The sequence below is a fragment of the Aulonocara sp. 'chitande type north' Nkhata Bay genome, linkage group LG1 (genome assembly GCF_057382095.1).
Source record: "Aulonocara sp. 'chitande type north' Nkhata Bay isolate Kocher_YH1m ecotype deep benthic linkage group LG1, A_spYH_male_GT1.1, whole genome shotgun sequence".
NCBI classification, from domain to species: domain Eukaryota; kingdom Metazoa; phylum Chordata; class Actinopteri; order Cichliformes; family Cichlidae; genus Aulonocara; species Aulonocara sp. 'chitande type north' Nkhata Bay.
The window spans coordinates 36180084-36201898 of record NC_141344.1 but is presented as its reverse complement, the minus strand read 5'-3'; the positions used below and the strand labels follow the sequence as shown (position 1 = coordinate 36201898).

At 39.8% G+C, this 21815-nt stretch overlaps 1 protein-coding gene across 1 annotated transcript in view; it reads right to left on the bottom strand.

Moving 5' to 3' along the window:
* LOC147339457 (Golgi apparatus protein 1-like) overlaps positions 1–21815 on the bottom strand; it is a 28231-nt gene that overhangs the window by 5555 nt on the left and 861 nt on the right. Inside the window, exons 2-20 of the mRNA XM_086294450.1 lie at positions 14716–14745; positions 12613–12699; positions 12314–12529; positions 11426–11629; positions 11155–11226; positions 10818–11004; positions 10148–10365; positions 9715–9836; positions 8906–9007; positions 8032–8185; positions 4649–4786; positions 4321–4407; positions 4143–4205; positions 3356–3469; positions 3010–3098; positions 2773–2890; positions 941–1033; positions 686–823; positions 3–126 (exon numbers count right to left, since the gene is read on the bottom strand). Coding sequence (XP_086150576.1) covers positions 3–126; positions 686–823; positions 941–1033; positions 2773–2890; positions 3010–3098; positions 3356–3469; positions 4143–4205; positions 4321–4407; positions 4649–4786; positions 8032–8185; positions 8906–9007; positions 9715–9836; positions 10148–10365; positions 10818–11004; positions 11155–11226; positions 11426–11629; positions 12314–12529; positions 12613–12699; positions 14716–14745 — 2356 coding nt within the window. The remainder of the gene's footprint in view (positions 1–2; positions 127–685; positions 824–940; positions 1034–2772; positions 2891–3009; positions 3099–3355; positions 3470–4142; positions 4206–4320; positions 4408–4648; positions 4787–8031; positions 8186–8905; positions 9008–9714; positions 9837–10147; positions 10366–10817; positions 11005–11154; positions 11227–11425; positions 11630–12313; positions 12530–12612; positions 12700–14715; positions 14746–21815) is intronic.

Below are 21815 nucleotides of genomic sequence, written 5' to 3'. Positions count from 1 at the left end.
ACCTGTGTTCTGTGTGATCTGCCTCTTGGTGATCATCTGTTTACACTTGGGATCCATCAGCTCACTGTTCTTATTCTGCTTTAGACACTGGAGCACATTCCTGGCATCCGCTTCTGTACAGAACCGCTGCAGGAGAGAGTAATGGTGTTTGTACAGATAATGAGATCTAGGAACACGCTGACAATTACTCCAAAAAGACCATAAAGCCATAGTTTAGTCACACTGTGTTAAACAGTTAATGTGAGGCTGTAAAACTGTACATATAAAAGTAAATATGCAGAAAAAGTAACTGAAAGGTAAATGTGTGCAAAATCACAGGAAGTCCAGAACGTGGGTCATCTGTGAAGAGGAATTAAGTCCATTTACTCATTTCAGGTTGTAAAACACTCACGTTTTTACTCCTTTAAATCTTTCTTAAACATATAGCTACTTTTTGGTTTACAATTTATATAAAGAATATGTGCTAAGATTATAAAATGTAAACCACTGCTAAAATTAAATCAGTAGAAGTTTCCTATCAAACTATTTCAGCAGGTTTTGCAGCACAAAGGTATAGATGAGAAAAAACTTTAATAAAAGAGTGAGGTTTCACAACTCTCAGTCAAAGACACAGCACCACAATGACAGAATTCAGTCCCAGTGCTTTTCCCCACGATCTCCTCTCCCTTTTTCCTGCCTCCATCACCTTGATCATCTGTTTGCAGACTCTCATGAGCTGGTAGTCGAGCTCGGGGTCGCTCATCTCCACCTCCTGCAGTCTGAAGATCCGCTGGTGGCAGCGCTGGCTGAGCTGCTTCTTCTGCTCCTTCAGACACTCAATCATCTGAGTAGGAGCAGAGGGCCAGGACGAGTGAAGACGAGAACGATAAAGAGTGGAGGCAAACAGCAGAAAAGAACAATACAATGCTTCTATTCTTACACAACACTCTGCATTCCCTACCTGAGCGTTACCAAATGCTACGTTGGGACACAGACGACTGATGTCTGACTTGCAGGGCTCGTACAACTCTGGTTCCAACCGAATATCTTCGGACTGAATGAGAGGGAAAAAAAGGAAACTTTAGTGTTTTTCTTAGAAAAATTTTTACAAAACTGATTTTTGACAAAAGTAAAAGTAGAACCAAAGTAGAACCTGGTTTTACAGATTAAATGTCCCGTGGTGCTTTTCTGTATCACAGTTCACACAGTAGTGTGTTATTGTCTAGTTTTATAAATCCTAAAAAAACTTATGCTTAAGGAAACACTAACTTTAATGCTGGTCTATAAACTGTAGGACTTAAACATTACTTGGTGGTTCTATAGTGTCGTAGTTTACACATTCCCTTAATGAGGAAAAGATCCCTAGTCCGATTCAAGATGGAGACACATGTCCCTTTTGGGTTGTGTCATAAAGGACATCTAGTGTTTAAACCACTGAACAGCCGGAAGTAGCGGTTTCTTATCGTGAGATACTGATAAGAAAAGTTATTTCTTATAGCGACATTCCCGATCAGTGTTGACCAGGAAAGATCAACTTTGCAAGATTTCTTTCATATTACAGTAAAACTCCAGTCACCAGTGCTGCACTATGAACATAGTAAAAAGATGGATTTATCCTCCTTGTGAAAAGTGAAGTTAATGCAGATGGGCCTCGGGTAACTCCCATGGCTACAAAAAGACTTCCAGTTGTATAGAAGGATTTCTCTATGACCTCAGTAAACACTTCCCAGCTTATAGGTTTATAAGCTCAGCTCCTGGTTTCTAGCCATATTGAATAAAACATTAAGTTAGTGAATTGTGGAGGCTGTAAAACTGTAAAGAGTCCGATACGAGTCAGTGAAGTTCACATCTATTTATCTGGAAGGTTGCATGTCTAACCTGTTGCTAATAAGTAACTGCAGCAATCCCGGCAATAAATGTGCACGTTTATTCATGTTTTTGTATGTTAGAGCCCTGAGTTCAGGTCAGGAAATTCGGCTTGCGGTAATGAAGAGGAGGCTTGCGGTCATGTTACCTCTATGCCACACTAGCACCTACAAGTTCTCTTCTCCTCTGCCTTTGGTGTAAAACGTATGCGGCTGGTCTCTAGACACATACATAAAACATCTATTCAAGATGATGGAGCGCATTAAGGGAGTTTTTCCTTCCCACTGTCGCCAAAGTGCTTGCTCATAGGGGGTCATATGATTGTTGGGTTTTTCTCTGTATCTATGAAGCGCCTTGAGGCGACTTTTGTTGTGATTTGGCGCTATATAAATAAAATTGAATTGAATTGAATTGAATCTGTTTGTTGGAACATGTCAATGCAATAACTATATTCGTTAGCGCAACACTATTTTTTTCTATTAAGCTACTTGTGTGTTTCATATATGTTTCAATGTTAGCTAATAGGTGTCACCACTGTTTTGACAATAAGGAGGCTTTTGACTTTTTCCCACACTGCAGGTTTATTGACCCATCCATCAAAAATACGTGAAACTGTCTGTACATTTTTACACTTTCATGTTGGCAACAGTGTGAGGAGCAAGTTTACAGTCATTAGCTAATTAACCAAATTTAAAGATAATCCCGGCTGAAGACACTTCTATGTTGGCTTCACTTTTTATACCTGGATGCTATGTCCATTTTTATATACAGTCTAAAATTAAGTTTAAAGTGCTGAGATCAAATGACATAAGCAAAACATTGTGTTGTCATGGATACGTTAGGGGTTAGGTAACACTGTGGCTGGCAGACTGTCTGAAAGAAGTCTGAGTGTGTTTGCATGTGTGCGTATGTGTGTGTGTGTGGTACCATCTCCAGCTCCTCTACCCGCAGCTGTTTACGACATTTCAGAGACACCCTCTGCTCCCTGGCCTCCTGCAGCGTGTCATTCCTCACTGTGGTGCTGAGGCAGATGACAACATCCACTCTGCAGGGTCACACAGAGAGTCACTTATGTCCAATTAAATCAGTTAAAATGTTAAACTAAAGCTCAACCTCAAGGAGATTTTGCACTATTCTCATTGGTTAGCAGTCATAGAGTCTCACTTTTTCTTGATGTTTGGACACAAGCGCAGAACATCCTCCTTGCAGGCCATTTTGAACTTATAGGAAAACCGGAAATCCTTCATTTGAATCTGAGAGAGAAGCACAGGGATACTATGGTGATAGTATTATCCTTTTTTCGTTTTTACAATTATTTGCATTTATTTCATTCTTGTTGTCACTATTGTGTAACTCAAAAACAATATTCAAATATTAAAGCTTCTCTGAGTCTATCAGCTCTTTGAAGATAAAATTCAAAATCAAAGACAAGAACAACAAGAAAAAGAAACTGGTATCACAGAGTAAAGAGAGAAACAGAGACAGAAAACAGAATTTCATGATCACTCACCAGCTGGAAGTGTGTAACCCCAACTGCACATTTGTCATTCATCTCCTTCTGGTGTTTATTCTGAACCAAACACTCCATCAGATCACCTGTGTCGATCTGGTTATCAGCTACATCCTGCACACACAAATAACAATGCAAACATCCAAAATCTTTCTATTTACGTGACATTCAGGGACAACAACGCACAACACCACCACAGTGTCGTTGTTCAGTGGAATAAATGAAAATGCTCCGACTATACTCCGGAAAATAAATACACGGCTCAAAAAAACGTTCCTTCTTACACAAAAGAACAGATACTGATCCTGTTGATGGGTTAAGGACCTCCTACAGTCTTGTCCAGCTCTCTAAAGTAATTGTCTCTCTTCTGGATTAACAACCCTCTGAGCTATTAAACTAACCAGACCAATATTCTAGAGTTTTCACTGACTTGATGCTATAGTCTAAATAAAAAGTGTTCCTTTGATTATTTTAACGTGTATATTCTTGAGGAACCACACTGAATAACATTTATTTTAATGCAAGCAACAGAAAAGAATGCATTAGTGTTGGCCAACCCATGTGTAGGCATGAACACAGTAAAAAAACAAGACCAAAAGCACTGTGAGCAACTGAAACATATGTTTACGTACCCTGCAGATTTTTAGCATTTGAGGTTTGAAGACAAAATGTTTTAAAGTCTCTTTGACACAATACCCACTCTACATAACTTCACAAACGGGCATGCAACAGGTTACCGCCACCACTTTTCCCTCACGTGTCCTAAGGTAAAGTCAAATATGCTCACGTGGCAGTGTGCCTGAATGACGGGCTCACAGGCTCTGATGAGGAGAGCGTCGATCTGGATGTCCTGAACAACGAAACAGACAGCAACGGGTCATAAATGTGAAGGTGAGACAAGAATCACTTGTGTCAACACTGTTTCTCTAACAGCTCCTGCCTGCTTTCGGTTTAGCTTTGCTAACCTCTGACTCCAGCTCTGTCAGGTTGCCCACGACGTCCTTGCAGCCGGAAACTAAGTCCTCCAAATGATCCTGCAGACATTCCAGCTCCTGGACAGAGGCACACATTCAGCAGCAAGAACAAGAGCATTTCAACCATTACTGTGCGGCAGCCCCTAATGTGTGAACCTCTGCATCTATAGGCCGGTTTACATGTGAACTAGACTAGTCCCAGTATTTTCCAGCCACAGGATTTATGACACTGTGTGCACATCAAAGACCACAGGCTGCCAGAATGGCGTCAGAGAACTCTAACAGATATAAGCAGCAGTAACGGCCGCTGTGTGCTCACCTGTCCAGCATCTGTCTTTTCGCTGCACCACTTGCCGAGGTCGGTCATGCAGCGTTTCTGCAGCTCTGGGTCCAGCTTCACATCCAGCGCCCTCTGGTGGAGAATCCTCTGAACTTCCACCTTACAGTCCCGAGATAACTGCAAACAAACACATACATCACTGGTCACAAGGTTGAAACACCCATTCACAGTTTTCTTCTGTGAGGACCCATGATGACGTGTGGATGTGTATTAAGTAGTTTAGTAAGTGCCAGGTTCTGATATATAATGAACATTATTGTCACAATCATTTGCCTTTTTTCCCCAACAGAACTGCACAGACCCTGCTGGCAGAGAACACCCTTTACAGGGTTTTATGTTTGGCGTTGTAGTTGGTTTGTTATTTGTTTGCTTACATTCTCAGTCTGCTCAGTTAGTCTCTCTCTGGTTGGGGCCTTACCCGGACTTCCAGTTTTTATCATTATCATGTTATTTTGGATGGAGGAAATGGATAGCTAGTTAATTAAATTAAATGAAATGTAGATTAAATGGGTTTCAAAGGGGTATAAATTGTAAGCTATATGTAGCTCACTAGATTAAAAGGGGGTATTATGCATGATTCATAGTTAAAAACATGGGTATCTTACACTGGGTGTTGATGTAGCCTCTCAGTTCATCGTCTACCTGATGCCTCTCACAAACAGAAGATTTAAACAGCGGTTGGTTGCTCTGAGATCATACACTGTGCAAAAGTCCTGAGCCACCCCTCATTTCTTTGTATTTTGCATCCAAAGTGAGTTTCTTCTACTTTTAAAAAAAAAATGGTCCGGAGCAACAGTTCTCCAGCCTTTCAGAAGATCTTTGTTTGACTTCTGCTGCTTTTCCCCTCATTTTTTATCCAGTTTTTGTACAGTCTGTTTTCAGAGGACTGTTTTTACACCTAACTCCAGGCCAATTTGAAATTGTCTCGGAATGGTGTGAAACGTGTCCCTCAAAAAGCTGAGGAAACTAGTGGCAGACCTAAAAAAATATCTACAACAGACAAACAATATAAGTAAGTCATGTCCTTAAAGAAGGGGAAAAAAACAGCAAAGCACCTGAGGGAACTGCCCACAAAGACTAGACTGACTGACTGAAGAAGGTGGCCATGAATTTCCATTTATGTTTATAATACTTTACTGGACCAGTTTCCCATTAACTATGTGAAGAAATAAGGGCTGCTCGAGGCTTTTGCATAGTACTCTATAGTAGCAGTCTGAACCCTGAGCTTGGGATTGTTTGTACTGATCGAATTTTTTGGGGAACTTTAGAACTATACAACACAAAATAAGGAAAACCATATGACCTGCACTAAAGTACTGTGTTGCAGCGCTACCTGGTGACCAAGAGATTAAAGCCCAGACTTGCTATACCAGCTAGGAAGCCAAAAAGAAATCCCCTCTGTCATCTTGTAAATCCTTATTTTCAATAATCTGTCATTTTCAGGAAATTTGATGAAAAAGCTAAAAAAAACTGTTACATTCCGTGAGGCTGTGGGAGTGTGTGGGTGTGGTGTTGTCCTCTCCCTCTCCTCCTCCTTTTTCTTGCCCCTCCCCCTTGTCTCTCTTTGCCCCTGCCGTCTCCCTCAGGAAGCAGCTGCTGCTCGTCTGCCCTCGTTTATCACCAATTACCTTCCAGAGGTGATATAAGCTGGAGGAGAGCGGCGCGTTGGGTGGGAGAGGCTTCTGGTGGATTTCTGCTGTGTGGGTCTGCACGAGGTGTTGGAAAGGGCCCGTTGTGTGTGTGTGTGTGTGTGTGTGTGTGTGTGTGTGTGTGTGTGTGTGTGTGTGTGTGTGTGTGTGTGTGTGTGTGTGTGTGTGTGTGTGTGTGTGTGTGTGTGTGTGAGTGACCAGCCCACTGTGTGTGGTGAGTGTGAGTAGCTCTCAACTGAGCAGTTGAAAAATCTTTAAAAACCTGAATTCTCCTGGTTACTCATGTACTGATTTACAATAACACAGCCTGCATTGATTGAGGTCACCATCCCCATTCACCGCAGACTCTGAATGTACCACGACGCATTACTAACCTCGAGTGGCTTTTTATCTCTGTGGAACGTTTCATGCTGCCTACAGTAAAACTCTATCACGAAGCAGAACTTTTCTCCATTTGTAGAAAAAACGCATCATTCATGACAGCATTTTCAAGACAGCGCTTTCAACCATGAGCCAATCTGGATGCATTGCTTTTAAAACACGAGGGAAGTTAAATCATCACAACATGGACTGAATATGAAGCACGATTTGAAGCATTTTCTTTTGCGCCAAGTTACTTTTCAACTGCTGTTTTTTCATTATTTTTTTAAACTGATTAATTTTCATGACAAATATTGATCTTTAGTGTTTATCTGTTTAGTGGCACCACTTGTTTTCCTGCAGCTGCTCAACAGTTTCAAGTTTTAATCCAAGCGTGTTTAGCTTGCCAAATGACTGTGCATTTACACACGTAGTAAAGGCTCTTTTGTGTGGATGTGTGAAACAGCTAAAATGTCCCACTTTTCTGAACTGGCGCTCACACTGAAGGTTTGTGACACATGCATACACCATGATTACTGAGACCATATAATTATATCAAATCAAGCTGTCAAGGGTCTTCTTTATAATCAGTATAATTACTCAAAATCAGGGCGAAGTGGATTTCCAACTCATTAATTTTTTGGAAAGAGAGAGAAAGTGATTATACAGATTTTCAAAACAAAGCAGAGCAGTCAGGGTTCATCATTTGAACTACTGAACCTGTGACTTAGAAGGGTACAAGCCAGCACTTCAGTAGCAATTTGTGTCACGAGAGTGAACAACTAAACTGAATCCTGCTCCTAGATTAGCTTTCATAGTTTCATGATGGATTTTAAAATGTGCTCTTGTCCTCTGAAGGACTTGCTTTTACCATCTATATACCAAAATTAAGAGCACTTTTGCATTAGTTTGGGTGTCTTTTAATTTTAGGTTCCTGTAGCGTCGGCAAGATGCTTAAGACCAAAAGTTCCAGATACTTTTCATAACTTAATGCAGACACATCATCATTCACACTTTTAAACATTTGAAGTTCCATAGAAGTAAAGTTTGACATTAGACTGACTCTGATCATGCCCCGAGTTGTTCTAGCGCCACCACGGGGTTAACAGTTTGATTCAGCCTCGCTCCAACCATCACCATTACAATCATCATCCAGTTAACTCCTCACCAGGATCAGTACGAGCTGATTTAGGTAAAATCAGAGTTCTTACCTGCTTTTCAGATTTCGCCTGTTAAATTTAAAAAACAGAGTTATGCCTGCTGCTATGACCAAATATAACCCTGAACCAACCAAAATATTATACCTAAACAGCTTAGTGCGGTCTAAAGTGTTTGCTTCTGCTGTCAACATACCCGTCTTCCCTGCTCCTCTGTGCGGTAGGCATGGCGATAGAGGCAGGAAAAGACAGCACCCGGTGGCATCACCTCGTTGGTCTCGTTCCAGCCGTGTGTGTGGCAGAGGCGGGCGGCGTCAGCCTGACATTTCTTATAAAGGATGGGGTCCAGTCTGGAAGACAAAAGCTTAATGGATACTAAAACACACCCACAAAACAGACCTCCTTCAAGTCCTGTTTCCTGCTGATTCAAGTCATTCTATTGTACAGTTTCAGCTGTTTTTTTTTTTTTTGTTTGTTTGTTTGTTTTTTTCATGTTACCCATCACTACTCCCAAAATCATCAGCCTGCCACATTTTCTGATACACTACATGGAAAAAGTTACTGGGCCACCTGCGCATTACACCTACAGGAGCTGCTCGGGCATGGAATCCCACACCACAAAGCTCCCAGCACTCAGTTTTTGCGCTGATGTTAATGCCAGAGGAGGTTTGCAATGCTACAGTTTTTTCCTTAGCAGAGCGCTGGTGGTTTTTACCCACTGTGCACCTTAGCACTCTTTACCTTACAATATGAAACAACTTGAGGTGAATACGGCTGTAATTTGGTGCTATATAAATTAAACTGAATTGAATTGAACTGGAACTGAATTGATAGGAAACAAATGCCACAAGTTGACTTGCTGCCATAGTGCACTTCACCCTATTAGAGAACCATGCTTGAATTCAGTGAGCTGTAGAACAACGTCTTTTGCGTGCTGATGAAAAAAAGAGGCTAAGTATCTAGCTGGACTTAATATAAACCAGGAAAACAAGCTTAAACACCAGAGAAAGTTCTACAGCTGAACAATGTCGATTTGTCGCATTCCCATCAGCATCAGCGGGCACACTCACTTCCAGTCTCTGGATATAAAATACTGAAGCTCTAACAGGCGGTGTTCACAGTCCTCCACCATCTTCTCTGTGTACAGATGCTCCATCAGGCATGACAGAATCCTGCACACCGACACACACAGACATACCAGCACATGAATCAGTGTTTACCAGGGAATCCGAAGAATGAAAAAAGGCAGATTTTGAAAGCAGGCGTCCTTCTCCTGCAGGTCTCTCTTGCTGTTTTAAGCCCCCTGTTTTAAACGTTAACAATTACATGTGATGCCTATGGGATAAACATATGCTGTTTTTTTGTTTTTATCAAACTCCAATCTGCCAGGTTAAAGTCCTACGTTTCAGCTATCGCCGCACTGTATCTTACCTGCGACATGGATATTTTCAATCTTTCATGCTACAGTTTCTAAAGCCGAAAAGCAGAAGCCAGAGAAGGTGCAGTTGAGTCTAAGCTCCCTCTAGACTACTTGAATTACAATATGCTGAATGGTAATTACGTAATTTTCAACACAGTGCGGCTCCCCTTAACTTTAAGCACATACGCGATTAAATCGTGGTCATGGTAATTAAGACTATTAATTTTAGCACTTGTGTCTGTTTTGGTTCCTTTTTTAATATTCTTATGATAAAAAAAGCAGCGTGTCACTGTTGTACTCGGTCACGGTAACAGCAGCAGTGAAAATATGAATGCTTATGTACTTATGTAAGTCTTAATAAAAACTACATTTAAAAAGTATCATCTGATTATCATTTAAAATTCCGATTAAGCTTAACCTGAAAGCAGTTGCATGTGTGCACGTGTGTAACCAACTCACATTGGGTCTCCATTGCGGATGTGTTTGCAGGCAGTCTGGATAACGGACTCGCAGGCCTCGTTGAGAGCCCGGTCGATCCGATAGTCGCCTCCTGGATCAGCAGACTGGATCAGAGTCTGAAGCTGCAGTGAGGAAAAATAATATTCGAATATTCAGGAAATAAATTTAATGGCAAGAAACTGGATTTTATTTATTTGTCATTATTTTATTGACAACCTATCAACCCCCAGTAACTGCAAATCTGATCAAACAAAATTCTGCCCGACATGACACGACAACTCAGAGTACCGTGTCTGCTGTTCGTGAAGTATTTAGCCAATACAAAATCTGAATGTTCTTCACTGACAACAACATTTTTGATAACTAAATTTGCAGTTTTATTTCATGATGACTGATTGAATGAAGGACTGATTATTTCATGCAATGGTCTTACAGCGTTCTGGCAGACGCTGTCCATGGCATTGCTCCGGTCACCACGACCGATTCTCATCAGACAGTGCAGTGTGCGGCCTTTGCGGTGCAGGCCGGAGCACTGGGCCTCGATCTCCGTCCGGCAGTGAAGCACGATCTCCGGACTGAGAGAGAAATCCTCCATCAGCATCCGCCGGTAGTCCAGCATCTCCCCCTGGCATTCTCCGCTGACCGGATGCCCTGCGTAGCACAAGAACCACCTATTACTAACACAATTAACAATGAATGCACATGAAATGTAGATAACTTCACACCCTATTCATTATGTTTGCAATTATATTTATAAAAAAAGAAATACTCTTTACTTAAAGCTGTATTCATTTACTTTTTGGCTACTCTGGGATTTCAAGGTCTCATTTAACAATATATTCCAAATAAATTCTATATAGAGAGTTTAAGTCCACCACATAAGGGTTAAGTCCAATCTTTACTCTAAGTTATATTTTGGTCTCCTCCTTTGTTCACCATCTTCTAGCTTTGTCAATCTAGTGTTAGATACAGGAGATTGATATTAAGAAGATTTTTGCAACCCTGAGTTAATGACCAGTTTTTCTCTAAACACCCCCCCCCCCCCCCCCCCCCCCACCACCACCACCACCACCACCACCAACAACAACAACACCACCACTCACCACGGTGCACAGAAGCTTCAAGGCACAGGAGCAGGTATGACAGTCGGGCTTCACGGGCACGTGGCAGGCTGGTGTCCAGGCTGCAGCGCTGCTTCCTCAGGTCCAGCTTGCAGGCTTTAGCTAACGAGTAACTAACTCTGTAGTCCTGAGAGATGAGCTTCTGACGAGTGGTGAGAGCATCACGGCACTTTGAAGGCGAAGGAGGGGAGAAAGGTTATTAGAGACCAAACAAATTCACTAAAGTTTACTCAAAAGCCCTACAGAGTTTCATCAATCACGATCGTGCAGCCCTGTCAGCCACGCCGAGGAACAAGATGAATAAATGAGATGGTTGTACCTTTTCCGACATGGCCTCTTCAAACTTGTGATTGAACAGACACTTGTAGACTTTCCCTTCTCCTGCCTGAATCTGTGGAGAAAAGTAGAAAAGGGTTTCCGCTCTGAGATGTTAAAGGGATTTGCCAGCCCCACACAGCTTGTGTTTCTACAGTTGGAAACCAAGAGAAACCAGTTCATGTATAATTTCCATATTTTCTGAATGCATTAACTGTTTGTGTCTGATCACCGGAAGCATGAACATCATGCAAGCAGCGGTAGAGCCTCCTTACGTTCTGGCAGAACCTCTCGCGGTCGTCTCGGCAGGAGAAGTAAAGGTGTCTGTCGAGGTGAAAGTCATCTGAGGAAAGTTCCGCCACCCGCAGGATCGCTTTCTGACACTCCTCTTTGATTGGATGAGCACGATCCTGTTGCTCCACCTCCCTCACTAACGCCTTCTCGAGACAAGCGATCACTTCACCCTGGGAGTGAATGTCCTGTAAAGAGACATCAGGGATTCAGAGAGAGGGCAATGACACTCTGAATATGCTGATGATCTATAGGCATGGTGTCATAATGTAGTGGTTTACACATTCCATTGGCAAGCAAACGGTTGCTGGTTTGATTCCAGCTGGCTTACAAAATTCTTGCAGACCAAAGAGTGGGTTGACTTTCTCTTCCATATAACGAGAAAGAAATTAATGGGATTTGCAAAAACTTCCAACTATATTTTACCAAATGGAACTTAACAGGACACAATGTAACGTGGGTACAGTACAAGACTCGACACTATTTATATGTTTGAAAATAACAGTAACAAGTGTTGCAAGTGCATAAATGCTAAAAATCTTAGGGTTAGTTTAGCCCGTTTCCTGGGGGTTACTAGGCAACATGATTACAATATAATATGTAATATTGATAAGAACCTTTGTAGGCCTAAGATGTACTTGTGCGCCAATTGTGGACTGTGTAGGAGGACATCATATTCAAATGGAGATTTTGTGTATTATAATAAGCACTAAATAGCCTGCACTTGCCACTTGGAGAGGTGGGTTTCCTCTGGTTACGCCACCTTATTATTTTTGTCGTTTAACCCGAAAAGCCTGTAAATGAACCTTTCCTGATTTATGGACTCCATTTTATGATTTATTAACTTCTGCATATATTTGCACAGTCCTGACCTTGTGTCCTATGTTGATGCTGCCGCAGCGCAGGCTGTTGATATCTTCTTTGCATTTGTCCATGAAGCCACAGATCAACCTGTAGTCGCTGAAGATGATGCTGGTCATCTTGGTGATATACTGGTTACACTGGTACTCACTGATGTTAACACGGTGATCCACCAGGCAGGACACCAGGTAGCCCCTCCCTCGCTCCACCTCATTACACTCCTTTATCTGAAGGTGCAGGACATTTGACAGGTCAGAGGAGAGCAAAGGACAGACCTAGAACTTCCCTGTAGAGTCAAAGGCAGACTGACCTCAGTGATGGTGCTCTTACAAATCTCCATGGCCACAGATTCAAACTTTGGATCTGTGGTTAGATTGAGTTTGTAGTTCCACAGAAGCTGATTGAGGAAAAAAAAGTTAGGATTTCAATTACAATCCAATTTATATGTTAATTAGAAATGAAACATAGTGAACATGACTAAAAAAAAGCCAACTCATTAACTACAACTAGTAGCAAAGAGTTTGTGGTGGTCGTATAAAGCATTGCATTTAATTAGATAATTTCTCATCTTTATTTTTGGAGGAGGCACAACTGTTAAAAGTTTCTCTTGAGAAAGCAGCTTCTAAACTCACAAAGTTTCTTTGTGAATGTGATGTTGAAATAGTCCAAATCTAAGTAATCTACCCTGAACGATTTTACAAAAGAATAGTTTATTCAGAGAGAACTACGCCTGAACGATCAGACAGTCCCCATCCTGAAGACTGATGATTTTTTAAGGATTTTAATGACAGAAATAAGACCTTCCAATGTGCTCTTTTTATTGTTTTCTAATACTCTGTGTATCACTTTCTTATCAGAGGGGTTCCAGCTGCAGCATCCACAAACAACAGCTACTGAAAGTCGGTCCACCGAGAAAATAAGATAGAACAAGTGAGCGTGTGACATGTCAACTGCAGCGAGTGCTTTCCATGCTGTAATAAAGACAGTCCAAGTGCTCCATAAGCCTTGTGGTGTTTCATAAAACTGCCTGCTGTTAGCAGCCCTGAACTCTGAATATTGAAGGTTTATCATCCAGAAGGCACGGAGACGAGCTTTCGGAAGCTCTTAACGCAAAAAGAGGAGAAACTCCTAATTTAAAGTTAGACGGCGTTGATGTCAGTGTGTCAGCTGGCAGTGTGGAAGCTGTGGGTTCTTCAAAGCTAGTATTTAGAGTGGGGAAGAGAATGTGAAAGGACCTTGTTAAACAGAGAAGAGAGGATCATGGTCAGCGGTCGCTGATAATTAGACTGCTTTATTTTAAATTCTCTAAATGTTTCCAATAATCTCTCCGATTGTACAGTGCATTAAAATATGCAGGTCTGTGACACTGCTCCAAAAAATATACTGAATTGAATTAGTATGCACAGACTGCTTTTTAGACCGATATTGTATTAGATTCTACATTTCTACTTGTTTACTATTTATGGACATATTAAGACATATTTCTAAGATAATATAATCCAGTTTACAGTAGTGGTTGTGGCCCTGAGTCAATAAACATACTAACATACTTGCATGCAGAACGTTTACCATGTTCACTCCTTTATATGCATTTTAATATTATATAAATATATTTCATGCAAGCAGTCATCTCATTGCACTTTATATTGTAAGGTAAAACCTCTGAAATATTAGAGAGAGAACTACAATGATCCCCTATAAGGAAAACAATTGGCTACAGTGGTGAGGAAGAACTTCCATTTATCAGGAAGAGATCTCTAGAATCAGGTTCAGGCAGGGGCAGACCTCTACCATGACTGATTAGGAGTGAGAGGAAAGAGCATACAGAAAAGTATAGAGTTAAGCAAATAGGACAAAACTAAAACCAATTATATCTGCAGTAGTTGGGGATGACATAAATGTTACAAATATTTGTTATGAATAAATTAAAGGCATAACGCAGTGATCACGAGACATGGATGGAAAAGAGTCCTCAGGTGACAAAGGTTCGTAAACTCAGCCAAAAATTTAAGTGTAAACTTTTCAGCAGTTGGTACATCACAGCTGTGTGTGTTAGGATGTTCTGTCAACCTTTGAAATTACATATTTCAATATGTTTGGTTTAAATTCTTTAACAGCAGGGGCAAATAACAGTAACTTTGACTTAAAAATCTGTCAGATGCAGTGAAATAATTCCAGCAGTCCAAGCAGGACAGGTATGTACCACCCTGCATATCCAAAAGGCTAATTATCACATTTGATTTCTTGGTGAGTTAACTTTAAGCCAAACAGACTTGGTTAAAATTTTGATTTGGCCTGACAGCATTAGCCGAGTATGAAGGCACGTCTCTGTTATATCTTTCTTTGTCTCACACTTGTACTGTTTGATTAAAAAGTTCTGCGTGAATTTGTGTGTTTTAAAACAAATACTCACATGGTTGCAGTCAGGAGCAATATCAATTTCCTGCAGAAAGACAAAAAGAGGGAGAAATGTGAATCTTCAATTCAATGAAATTTTATTTATATAGCGCCAAATCACAACAACAGTCGCCTCAAGGCGCTTCAGTAGATTTAAACATCTTTCAACACTCTAGTTTAATCCATGCTTCCATCAGAGAGACACAAATAGTCATTTGTGCTTTAAGGGCTACCTTGGTATTTTTACTGCCATATTTTGTCAACATGCTGCAACAATGAGATTTCCAAGTTTGGCAACACCCTAACCTAAACACGCATCAGAACCAAAAACCAACTCTGACAAACTCCAACTTTCAAGCAGCACCATAGCCAGAGATAAAAGGAAAAAGTTCCAGCACCTGCTTGTATTTCTTTGTGCACTGGTTGAACAAACTAGATATAATAAGATAGTAAGTGTGTTTAGAGGTATCGGAAGGTTTTTTGTTTTATTAGTTATATTTATATGCTGAACCTACTGCACCATGCATTGGTTAATAAACCAACAACAAGACTCAGCAAAGGCACGGTTAGTTACACTGAAACCCTTTAAAACTGTTGAGCTTGTTGGCAAGCAGTCCATTTTCCTAAGGCCATGTGAGTATAGGCAGAGTTTCCAGTTAAATGTTGCTAATTTTCATTATATGACGATTGTTAAGACTGATTTTATATCACCAAGATTTGGTCATTTAAAAATCTGATATACTGGGCAACGCTTTTTTCATTCAGACACATAAAAACAGATTTCCCTAAAATTTGTTTATGCACAGTTATCTAAGAATTTAAGACCGTTTTAATTAATATATGCATTTTTAAAATAAAGTTTGTTTTACTATCAAAAGTTGTTGACTACTGATTTACACTATGCTCAGCTATGCTTGTGTTCATGGACTTGTAAACGTGTTTCCAATACAGAATAGCGCCCTCTGACAGAAAACTATGCAACATCAACACTCATAATATGGTTGACGGGTGTTTCTCCCATTGCTTCTTTACTTTTAGTTATTGGCCATTATAAATGTTGGTCCCAATAAATCAACAAATAGATAATATTGGTTAATATATAGCCGGGTGCTAATAATTGGTATAGGTCAATTAAGTTGGTCAATATATACACTTAAGGAGCGAAGCTATATTTGTATTATCTTTTATTATCTTCACCCAATGTAGTTTAATGTTAGCATGACATCTAAGAAAAGATGGAACTGAACTATTAACAAACTGATTGGAAACTCGGGTAAATTTTGCTACTAGTAAGTAATGTGGCCTAAAAGCTAAATTTTCGCTTTTTGTAAAGTTACTTTGTACAATTTAGGACTTTTATCACAAGGTAGAATTCTTCTATCTGCATATAAAATTATTTAATGTTGCTATCCTGAAAGATGATTTTAAATGAATAAATCTGTGCTCTAGTAGCCACAAAAAGAGGTGGGCCAAGTACGATTTGCAGAAACGTTGAGCTAACACTAGCTTACATAATATCAACCCTATTTCAACTTCAGTCAGCCACTTTTCAGAACAATATACATAAGGCTTAGATAAACTATAGCCTTTCATTTTTTGAAGTTCTGTTGCCTTAGTCAATTTAGATGGTGTTACACTTTTGTTCAACAAGGGGTTTTTTAATATCTCGGAAAAAACATTTTTGTAAAACCAACCTCTGCAAAAATAAAGGAAAGCAGTGCAGACAAGAAACGTGCCTACTGACTCGCCTACTATGTAAAACCTAGACTCGTGCTCCATGGCTAAATCGAAGGTAGGATTTTAGTGCAACTGAGTGAGATTGAAAATACATAGAGTGCATTTTTGGAACTGTCCCTTTAGCTTCAGAAAGAACAGTTCAAAAATACCACCAACATTGCCCTAAAGCGCTGAGCAAAGTAATGTTTTTTTTCTCCAAAACGCAGCAGTTTAATATGAACAAAGCAGCAGAAGCTCTTCATAGACTCGCCCACAACATCCTTGACTATCAGACAAAAGCCAGCAGCAGAAGCTCTTCTTACATCTCCACATCACTTTGCTGTAAAAAGACATGAAAGCACTTTGTGATAACTCTGCTGCGCCCACGGGAACAGCGACAAAAGGCCTTCTTTTGATTTTAAACTCTCATTTCCACTAAATGCTTCAGACACAAAGAAATCAGTGTAATAAGGATACAGACCCTTGGTGGGTTCCCAAATTTAAAAAAAAACTAAAAAAAACTAGTCATACTATGAGTTATTAATTAATGAAGAGCTGATCCATTCACATCAAAGGCTTTTGAAAAAAGACCATATTAATCAACTAGACTGATCAAACTGAAGTGGAAAGGATAATTGTGCCTTGGTAAGGGGCAGAGAGATAAAACAAATTGGGGCTGATGTGTTCCACTGAAGACTCTACATGTACAACTCTATACATGTTAAAAGTAGCCTGGCTTTTTCTGCGACTAAGTCATTGAAATAACTATACAGCAGAAACTACTCATGGAGATGGACACACCGAGAGATATCACTAATTCCTTAACGCAACTAAACTTTTAGAGATCTTTTTATGTGTCATTGTAGAGGCAATGCTTACAACTTGACACTAGGAGCCCCAAGAAGAGATGAGAACTTGTCAGTTTGGAACAAGCTTTATCTGTCATACAGATGGCCTCACATTTGACTCTAGAATATTACAGTGTACAAAAGGGTTCATGATCGACTTAATAACTGAAAGGTGCCTACGCATAAAAACACAAGCTTAAATCATCACACCTCCACCACCGAATAGACTTTTGCCCTGTTAAACCATCCAAATTAATGTAAAGGAAATAGCAGTCTATCAGAGTTAGAGATACTTCATCATCAATTTAAACATAAACAGCTTTAATTGTCCATTGTATTAATGACCCGCCTGGGGCTGTTTTTGTTTGACGGGACCAACGGTAGCCTCTTTCTCTGTGACTACATCAGCGTTTCCTTTAAATCCTGAACATTGCACTTAGGACAACGATGTTACTACGGTATAAGCAGAAACACTGAGTAAAAAAAGAATTGTAGGACTGCAAATGCTACCCATAGCTACACAGCATCCTGGCACGCTATCTCCCCATAGTTATTATTTGTCACAATGCCTTAATGACCACAGCTCTAGAAATATCCCTGGCTTCTTTCTGCTATTGCAAAGTGACTTGCTGTTACTTTATAACTGTGTTGCTGTTTCTCAGACGTCTATCAGCTGTCAGATTTCAGGGCTTACACCACCACAAATAGATTCTCAAACTGGGTGTACTGAAAGCTCATGCTGCTCAGCTGCCCCTGTTACTGCCACTATATGTGTGTGTGTGTGTGTGTGTGTGTGTGTGTGTGTGTGTGTGTGTGTGTGTGTGTGTGTGTGTGTGTGTGTCTGTGTGTGTTTCTCTAGAGAAGAGGCAGATTTATAAGAGCCATTTACCTCTTCGGGAGGCCACAGCTGTTATAGAGTCAAAGCAATGTAATTATCTCTGTAAAGAGGGCATCACTCAGGGCTGCTGGAGGAGGTGACTCGTGTGTGTGTGTGTGTGTGTGTGTGGTGTGTGTGAGTGAAAGAGCAGATGAAGTTAACATGATGATTAAAAAAAAACTCACAAGGGAAATTTTTTTCAGGGACAGTACGGGTTGTGTAACAAATGGTTTGCAAGATAGCTCATTTAAAATATTCTTTAATGTAAAGCAATTATAATTTCTTATTGGCTATGAACACATTATATGTTAAGTCTTTTATCATCATCATTTTGTCCTCCATTATCTATTTATACAGAACCATGTAACTGTGTATATCTGTGGAGTACAGTGCAAAATGAGACTGACGTGGTGATACTTTAAGCTTTTGCTGTATTTGTGACAATGACTGAGGTTGATAAAAGACATGGAAATCTATTATCACTGTACAAAATGTCTTTTAAATGTATTAAGTCTATCAGTGAACATGTGTCATTTTCTATTGCATTAAATTATATTTTTTTCATTATTTTGCTCTATATTGTATATTGGCCAACTTATGTTAACCAGACACTTGATTAGGTAGACCTGTTAAAGTGCTTACTAATGGAAATATCTAATTAGCCAATGATATGGCAGCAACGCAAAGTATTTAGGCATGTAGCAAGGGTCAAGACAGCCTGCTGAAGTTCAAACTGAGGATCAGAATGAGAAAGAGAGGTAACTGAGGTGTCTTTGAACGTGGTGTGCTTGTTGGTGCCATGCTCTAGTCTGAGTGGAAGGCAACAGTAATGTGATTGCAAGGTATGCAGACGAGCATCTCTGAGCAAAAAACACATTGATCCTGGAAGCAGATGGGCTACTGCAGAAGAAGCCCACACCAAGTTCTTGTCAGAAAGGGAACCTGAATATAATTTGCATGGGTTCAGCAAAATTGGAAAATAGGAGACTGGAAAAAGTTTCCTGGTCTGATGAGTCTTTAATACAAGATTTTTCATGGTGGAGTCAGAATTTGAAAACATGGATGCATTCTTCCTTGTATCAACAGTGATGGTGATGCTGTAATGGAATGGTAGCCCATCAGATGATAGTTACTTCCAGCAGGATAATGCAGCATGCCAAAAGGCTCAAATCATCTTCAACTGGTTTCTTTTTTGACTGGACTCAAACATTCTCTATGAACAACAGATTTTAATCCACCTAAGGACCTTTGGGATGTGATGGAACAGGAAATGCAGATCATTCATGTGCAGAAATCTGCAGGAACTGATGCTGTCATGTCAATATGGACCAAAATCTCTGAAGAATGTTTCCAACAACTTACTGAATCTATTCCCCAAAGACTTAAGGAAGCACTGAAGGCAAAAGGGATGTAAACTCAATATTAACAAGTGAGTGTGGATATAAATAACAAGGTAGATTCTCTACCAGCCTCCTTCCTTTTTGCTAGACCTAGCTAAATGTTCAGTGCAATACAAGAGGCTCTCATGCTTTCCTGAATGTTACCAAACTACAAAGTGTGGGGTAATTATTGTAAATGGGCTGGTTCTTACAGTATCTAGCCCTTTTCTACTCTAACTGAGCACTCAAAGTGCTTTTATACGAGGAAAATTGCTGTTGCGTTTTTCTGAAATGACAGAAAGTTAAATCAGCTCCTCTTTGAAACCATTTCACCGTAAACTTTATGAAGAAAAGAGAGAATTTATTGCAGGAATGTCTTATTACTCTGCATTTTTCTCAGCTTTGTGTACCAAATTTCCTACTGGGAAAAACAATTATACATAAAACTAAATTAAATAAATAACTTAAACATCAAAGTAAATCAAAAGTGAACACAATCTATACATCTAGCATAACAGAGAAATGTCTTCTGCTTGTACTTTTAAAATAATGGAATTTAGTACGATACAAATGACAGAACAAATTCCTTATATGCTGAATTTTTAGGTCTCAATTTGGGCCGCTGAATTTTTTGTTCCTTTTAAAATATCTGATACATGTGAAATCTTGGAATAGATCTAAATTTGTGATCCCAAACCCCCACAAAAAAAGCCAAGTGAAATAAAATAACATGGTTCAAGTCAGTATTTCCAAAACCCTTCATATGGTTTTAAAATTTTTATGATTGTTTTATAAATATGAGCTAGTGTAAAGGATCTTATCAGGAAGAGATTAATGAGTAATCTGACCCTGTTTTAAGTTGGTGTGGGTGTGTGTGTGTGTGTGTGTGTAGCCTTTTAATCAAACTGATATATTTTTCTTTAGATTTGAATCCAACTTTTTTAAAGCAGAGACAAAAAAGCAAACATTTACAATATAAAGGAAAAAACATATCGCTGTATGTATGTATAATTATTTGTTGAATTTAAAGCATTTTTCAACTAAAACCATCACGAAATGTACTATAGTCACGTCACAAGCTCGGGTGACTTCTTCAGAAGTGCTTTAGTGTTTTACCCAAAGATGTTCAATTTAAAAATGACACGAGGCAGGAGACTTTGCTTGAACAATCACTTCTAATAGCTGCAGTGCAGCTTAGGACACTTTGCATGAGGAAACACTTTTAAAATAATTAAATAGGTAAGAAGTGAACTGACCTAGAAAGCAAGATAACAATCTGGGGGGAAAAAATCAGATTCAGACTGTAAACTTGCCTGTAGCTTGCCTCCACCAGTGTGTGAATGTGAGAGTGAATGAATAGTGGCATTGTAAAGCGCTTTGGGTGCCTTGAAAAGCGCTATATAAATCCAATCCATTATTATTATTATTATAAACACTGTATGTTTATCATATGGTCATGTAATAAAGCAGGCTGTGAGGGTATCCTTCACTGGACGCATTAAGAGTGAGACTGAAGAACTGCAAGACCACAGCGGTTACTGATTAACAAACAAATAATTTGATCTCTAGTTGTAGTAGTGTCCCTTGCTTGTTTATTTATGGAAAGAAATTAGATAAAAATAAGAGAATCTGTGCATGTAGGCGGCCAATCTTTAAACAGGCACAGAGTGTGAAAGTTGGTTGTATTCTTCGTCACTATGGCACAAAGAAACAAGACAGGAATCATGTTTAACTGGGGTTTAACTTCAGCCGGCAAGTCACCTGACAGCTGGATGACTGCACTCACACCACACACTTCACACCTCACCAGGTTAATAAGTACTGCACTGAGGTGGAAAGAGGGGTGGTAAAAGCACAAAGCACATTAAAACCTCTCCCTTAAACTACAGAATGCAGTTGAGACAGCCCTGCCAGGTGCAGAGGTCGAGAAGGGGGTGAAGTTCATTCGGGATGTCACGTGGAATAAATTAAAAAATGATTAAACAGTTAATCAGATTAAGCCTGATATTTTTGGTAGAGATTAATCTATTTGTTGTTTAAAGACTAATCAGGTTTCATTTAGCTAGTTGCTCTTCAGCCTACAGCCTAAACACAACCAGTTTATAAGCATTTATAACAGCAGACATGATTTTTGATTGTGCTCATGGAACATCAGTTAAGGCCACACAGACAGAGTAGTGTGGATTACTACAGGGGATACCTTTTATTTACTCCTGGGGCCACAGGGCAAGAGCCTCTGTGCTGAAGTGTGAACATTCCTAGGTTGAAAAACACACAATTTACTTAAACATAAAAA